Below are 7,014 nucleotides of genomic sequence, written 5' to 3'. Positions count from 1 at the left end.
TATTACTATAGCTTCCTAATTATAATTATATAAGCTTAATAAGGAATAGGACTACGTCCTCTATAGTAATAGGATAGATATAGTTAACCTTTTAGAAGATAACGCCCCTACGGAACTCTACGGACTTTTACCTTTAGACTTTAAGAAGTTTATAAAGCTTAAAAAAGGACTTACTAACGAAAAACTCCATAAGCTCCTCCCTAAGAGGTACTACAACTTTACTAGTATATGCTTATAAAAAAGCGTAAATATACTCCCCCTACATTAACCTAATAACTATACTATTAATATTAAATAAAGAAAAATGCTACCTTATAAGAGACCCTACCTAATATTAAAAGATGAACTTTTAGTTATAAAAAAGTATATTAATAAGCACCTTAATAAAGGATTTATTTATCCTAGCATATTACCAGCAGCCGCCCCTATCCTTTTTACTAAGAAGCTAGAAGAAGGTATTTAATTCTACGTTAACTATAGACGACTTAATACTATTATAATTAAAAACTAATACCTAGTACCGCTTATATATAAGACCCTTAAGCGGCTTAGTTAAGCTAAAATCTATACTAAGCTTAATATTATTACCGCCTTTAACCATCTCTAAATACGGGAAGGTAATAAATAGAAAACTATATTCGTATTGCGCTTCGGCCAATTTAAATATACTATTATGCCCTTTAGCGTATATAACGGCCTAGGCACCTTTTAAAGCTATCTTAATAACGCCTTATAGGACTACCTTAACGACTTCTGCTCTACGTACCTAGACAATATACTTATTTATAGTAATAACCCNTTTAAGNATACTAAACANGTTTAAAAGGTCCTATAGCGCCTTAGGGACGTAGGACTTTATATTAATTTAAAGAAATACGAATTCTTAGTTATAGAAGTAAAATACCTTAAACTAATTATTACTACTAAGGGTGTCTATATAGACACTAAGAAGGTATATATAATTACTAAATAGTAAGCCCCTAACTGCATTAAGGATATATAAGCCTTCCTTAGTTTTGCTAACTTCTATTAGAAATTTATATACAACTTCTTAGGTATAGTAGCACTACTTATAGCAATAATATAAACAAAAGGCCTTTATATAAAAGGAAGAAAAACACACCTACGCTTTACCTAGATGCCTAAATACGAGAAAGCGTTCTAAGACCTTAAAATGCCTTTACTAAAGCACCTGTCCTAGCTTACTTTATACTAGGACAACAACTCTACTTTAAAACCAACTTCTTAGACTACATTAACGCAGGCGTCCTTTTTTAGATAGGTAATAATAGTCTTCTTTACCTAGTCGCATTCTACTTGTCTAAGCTTATACTATAAAAGTATAACTATAAAATCTATAATAAAGAACTCCTTATAATTATATAAGCGTTTAAAGAATTCTAATTAGAACTTTCCTTAGTAGAGCCTAACTAGCTAACTAAAGTTCTTACGGACTATCGCAACCTTAAATACTTTATAACTATAAAGTAGCTAAACTAACGCTAAGTATATTAGAACGAGTTCCTCTTTAGTTTTAACTTTAAAATTATATATAAAATAGGAGTATAAGGTACTAAACCTAATAGCCTAACACGCCGCTTATAAGACCTTCCTTAGTCTAAAGATAACCCCTATAATTAGTTCCAATAATAGATAATCTTAAAAGCATAAAATTTGGCCCTAGGTATACTACCTATAATAAAACTAATTATACCCTAGCTTTATACTATAGAACTAGAGTTACCTTCTAAAATTAATAAGCTTATTACTATAGTATATAACGCCTCTATTAACTTATTACTGTATTAACTTATTACCGTAAAGACCGCTAGCGCCTATACGCTGCCTACTAACCTCTAAAGCTTAGGCTAGATTAATATAGCAGCCTTAAAAGTAAAATAAAACAGGCTCTATTATAGAGGCCGCCTATTTATCCCTAACTTAGAAAATTTATAATGGCAACTAATCTAAATAGCCTACGACCTTTAATTAAGTGGCTACCTAAGTAGAGGAGGAACTTATAAGCTTCTTAGCTAATACTACTTCTAGCTAAAAATAATAGACTTAGTTAAACACTTTATAGGCGCCTACTATAGTTATAAGCGCGCTAAGGCCTTTAATATAAAGTACTAAGGACTATTATACCCTCTATTAGTACCTATATAACAATAGGCAGATATCGCTATAGATTTCGTTATTAACTTACTACCCTATAAACGATACGGCCGTACCTATAAGAATATCCTTATAATAATATACCAACTTATAAAAGAGCGCCACTACGTCCTAACTGTTACGGACGCTTTAAGTACAATGTTACGACTACTTAGAGAAGAGACGGAAGAAGCTAGTTAGTTAATATAGGCATGGTCCAGGATAGAGCCGATAGAACTATATAACGAGGAATAGTAACTAAGGTCACATAACATGCTACGTATTAAACGAGAGGAACGAGAGGAACTTACGTACCTTACGTATAAGACGTACATCACGTATAAGAAGGATTTTATAGGAGTACGGTTGTGTATTTAAGGACCCTTAGTCCCTACCTAGATAGTTCCTTCCTTATAGTGATTCTTAGAATATAATTAGAGTTAATCTATTAGGCAACTACTCCACCAGTTGTTATTACGTTATTAACTTTTATACTTACATTTCCTACACACCTAGCCTAATAACGAGCCTATCGTAGTTCTTGCTATAAGGTTCCGTTATATAATTACTACCTAGTTATAGTATTAATATAAGAAGTCGAATAATATGCCACTAAAAGCAGCCACTATAACGCTATTAACGGCAGCAACTACTTTAAGGACAGGAGGTGATACCAGTATGGTAGATACTAACTTATAGTAACCTATAACAGTCGGACAGCTATAGGAAATAGTTAACTAGCTAATAGCTAACAATATAGTATTAGAAGAAAGACTTAATGGGATAAAAGCGGCAAAGATTAAGCTACTATTAATTAAGAGATTTATAGGAGAGAGGTTAAAGCTTAAAGGATTNCTTATATAGATGNACTTTAAGGTCTTATAGGAGGGAGNAAAGTTACCTANNCCNGTNGATTGNATAGCCTATATAGGACTATTCTTATTAGGAAAAGCACTTAAGTGGTTTAAATCTTACCTTATAGAGATATAGGCAAATGGAATAATAACCACTAACTAAGATATGCGATTTATGTTCTTAAGTTAGAAAGGATTTATAGAATAACTTACGCAGATATTTAAAGACCTAGAAGAAATAACTATAGCAGAAAGAAAACTCCAAAACCTTATATAATAAACTTTAGCAATTAAGTATACAATATAGTTCTAGACACTAGCAACGTAAGTAGAGTAGAATAATAGGGCGCTTATAGCATAGTATAAATAGGGACTTAAGGCTAAAGTCTAGGACGTAATTATCCTAATAGAAGATACGGACACCCTAAGGGAACTAATAGATTAGGCGATTAAGATTAATAATTAGATCTACTAAAGGGAATAGGCTAAGAGAGGCTAGAATAGAGTTCTATAGTTATATAAGGCGTAAAGTACGCAATAATAAAAGCTAAGTTAGAAACTATGGTATGGCGCAGAGCTAATAGACCTAAGTGGTACTAAAGAAGCTTATAAGAGATAGAGCAAACCGTAAAAACCTAGAGGATAAGGATTAAGTAATTAAAGGTCTAAGGAGTAGAGGCTGAATTAGGGATCTTAATAGCAGAAGATATTTAGGCGGACTCTATAGTAAGAGAAATGGTTTAAAGAAGGAGCTTATATAAATTGCGGAAAATAGGGTTATTACGTTAAAGACTATAGAAGTAGGCAGAGTTACTATATAGTAAAGGGTATAAAACTGGTAGATAATATACATGTATAGAGGGATAATAATATGCTATAAGGAACAAAAGAATGTTTAATTAAAAGTTTTGCGTTTTGTTATAATAACATATACCGAATTTATAAGGACGCTAAGTATAGCGTAAGCTATTAGCTATAAGAGCCAGCACCTATAGGATACAGAGGAACTAATAAACCAGTTCGTAAATCGGACATTAAGGACGATGAATTTAATATAGGTAAAACATTCCGTAATAATAAGGCAATAAGGGCCGCTTACTAGGAGTAAGTAGACCTTAGAGATATTATACTAAAGGTAAAGAATAATTCTACTATAGAATAGGGAATATTAGTAGGGATTAAAACCCTACTAAACACGATGTCTATCACTTTGCGAGATATAAAAGAAGTAGGATAGCGAACTACTTCAGTACTTAATAAAGGCAAAAGGCTAAAGGCTTAAGATTCTTAAGATAAGATAAGAGATAACTAAGATTCTTAAAACAAGATAAGGTATACCTAAGGACCTATAATAAACGAAAACCGATAGAGCAGGGCAATAGCTTAGTTTAGAAATATATAAATAAGCTCGGGATAGAGTTTCCTATAGGTATAAGACTCTTAAGACAAGATAAGTAAGATTTAAGACTCTTAAAACGAGATAAGAACACCATAAATACCTAATTAGACTAAGGCGGGAGCCAAGCTTAAGTTAGAAGCAAGCTTAGGATTAAAGAATCTAAGGGACTAAGATTTTGGAGTATAAATAAGGACACCTATAAACAAGAGGTAAGGAGCTTCTTTATAGATTAGAGAATCTATAATATAAATAGTAGTTAGACTAAGAGACAGATATATAGACCTAAAAGACTTACTAGGGGAACGTAGTATTTAGCCTAAAGATTAAAAAGTTAATACCAAGATTAAGAAGCACGAAAACTTTAAGGATTAGAGCGTAAGGCGTAAACCAAAAGAAACCATAAAAGAGTTTAGGTAAAGAATTATTATATAGCAAGAACAGAAACTAAATAAGAGATTTAGTATATTAGGATGTATAAAGGATAGAGCACTAGTATAAAGAATTACTAATAGGCTAAGAGCAGGCACACTAAGAGCTAAGTAGCTTACTAAACTAGAAGATAAAGAGGATCTAGGGATTCTAACTAGGTTTAAAAAACGATATATAAAGGGCTGTCACGATATAGTAATAAGAAGATACTTCCTTACGGATAGACTATATATACTCTAGTAGCTGTACTAAAAGTAGTATAGGCAAAGGCACAATAATAAGTGGGAAGATTTCTACATATAGTTAGATAAAAAAGTTATTTAAAACCACCTAATTATAGAGAAGGCCATAACGTATATTAAAGGAGCCTTAATTATAATATTAAAGGATCTAGAGGAATATTTAGAGGACTAGAGAAGTAAGAGACGCATTTTAGTACCTGCAAATAAAGTTATAACGTTTAGATTAGCATAATAAAGGTTTAAACTTAGGGATAAAAACGAGCTAAGAGTTAACCTAAAGCACCTAGCATACTATATATTATTATGGATTATATATATAGACAATATATATGAAATATATAAGAATCTAAAGAAAAAGAATTAGAAATACCCTATAAGGATATACTAGATAACGGATAAGCAATAGTATAGGAATGCTAAATATATATATAGATAGCATCCAGCAGAGGTCTAAGAGGAAGGAAGTTTAGTACTTTAACTAGGAAGATTCCTTATAAAAGAATACTTAGATAAACAATAGTGGTGGGAATGCCTAGAAAATACGTGTCTATAGTATATTAAAGATAAAAAGCGAACTAGGTATTAGCTAAAGAGCGAGCTAAGTGTACTAGGATTAAGTAGCTAATAGTTAGGAAAAGTAGAGGCCTATAGAACTAGAGGGAGCTAGTGATAAAGCCTTAGACCCTTAAAGGAATTTAAGGACAATACCTAAATTTATAAGTTAATTGGTAAGATTAGCAGTTTAAAGCGCTAATAGATAGTGGAGTAATGCAAAACTATATCTTACTAGTAGTAGTTAAGAGAATGGGACTACCTTATAGATAAAAGGAGCAACCTTACCTATTAGTTATGATTTTAGGAGATCTAATAACCTATAGAGGAGGGATTATTAATCTTAAAACAGGACCTATTTAAATAACTATTAAAGAAAGATAAATTAAAATGTCTTTTAATATCCTACTATTAGGACGGGACAAGGTAGTATTAAGTATGCCTTAATTATAGAAATATAATCTAAGGATTAATTAGATTATAGGTTAGGTTAATATAAGAGATACTTAACGCCATAAGATGTAATAATAAGCTAAGTTAGTATAGTACTAAGTAGGAGTAACCTATAAAGAAATAGAAAAAGGACTAAGTTATATACTAAAGAGATACCATAAGTACGGCAAAAAACTATAGTTACTGGAAAGTAAAAAGCTATTAGAATATATAGTATAGGATTATAAGATAGAGTTAAAACCAGGAATAAGTTTAAAGTTTTTTCTAATCTATAAGCTTACTAAAGAAGAAGGTAAAGCGTTAAAAGAGTTTGTCTAGGAAAACCTATAAAAGGGATATATTAGGCTATTGTAGTCATTAGCGGGTTATCCAGTACTATTTATACCAAAGAAAAATAGTAAACTAAGGCTGTGTATTGACTATAGACAGTTAAACAGTATTACTAGGAAGAATAGGTATCCTTTACCCTTAATTAGTAAAATCTAAGATAGGATAGGTAATGCGTAAATCTTTACAAAGATAGATCTAAGATGGGTATACTATTAGATTAGGATTAAGGAAGGCAACGAATAAAAGGCAGCCTTTAGGTTAAAGGAAGGACTATATAAACCATTAATTATATAATTTGGGCTTATAAATATACTAGCAACGTTCTAGAAGCGTATTAATAATATATTAGGAGAATACTTAGATGAATTTGTTATGGTATATTTTAACGATATTATTATTTACTTAATAACTAAGGAAGAATATAGAGAACACGTTAAATAGGTCTTAAANAGACTATAAGAANAATANATACTAGTAGTAATTAAGAAATGCGAGTTCTTTACTAGGAAAACCGATTTTATTAGATTTATTATTAAACTAGGCTAACTTAGTATAGATTTAAAGAAGATTAAGGCTATAATAAATTGGTAGGAACTAAAGA

At 31.1% G+C, this 7,014-nt stretch overlaps 1 protein-coding gene across 1 annotated transcript; it reads left to right on the top strand.

Moving 5' to 3' along the window:
* Window positions 1-310: 310 nt before the first annotated feature.
* K441DRAFT_518562 (uncharacterized protein) lies at window positions 311-6,557 on the top strand (the record flags this gene model as incomplete). Its single annotated transcript, XM_067642127.1, has 2 exons — window positions 311-455; window positions 6,457-6,557. Coding segments are annotated over 2 exons (246 nt in total), but the record flags the coding sequence as incomplete, so codon positions are not given.
* Between the last annotated feature and the right edge of the window lie 457 nt (window positions 6,558-7,014).

This window comes from Cenococcum geophilum (assembly GCF_001692895.1).
Source record: "Cenococcum geophilum 1.58 unplaced genomic scaffold K441scaffold_8, whole genome shotgun sequence".
NCBI lineage: Eukaryota > Fungi > Ascomycota > Dothideomycetes > Gloniales > Gloniaceae > Cenococcum > Cenococcum geophilum.
The sequence above is the reverse complement of the archived record's forward strand: the minus strand, read 5'-3'. Positions and strand labels throughout refer to the sequence as shown.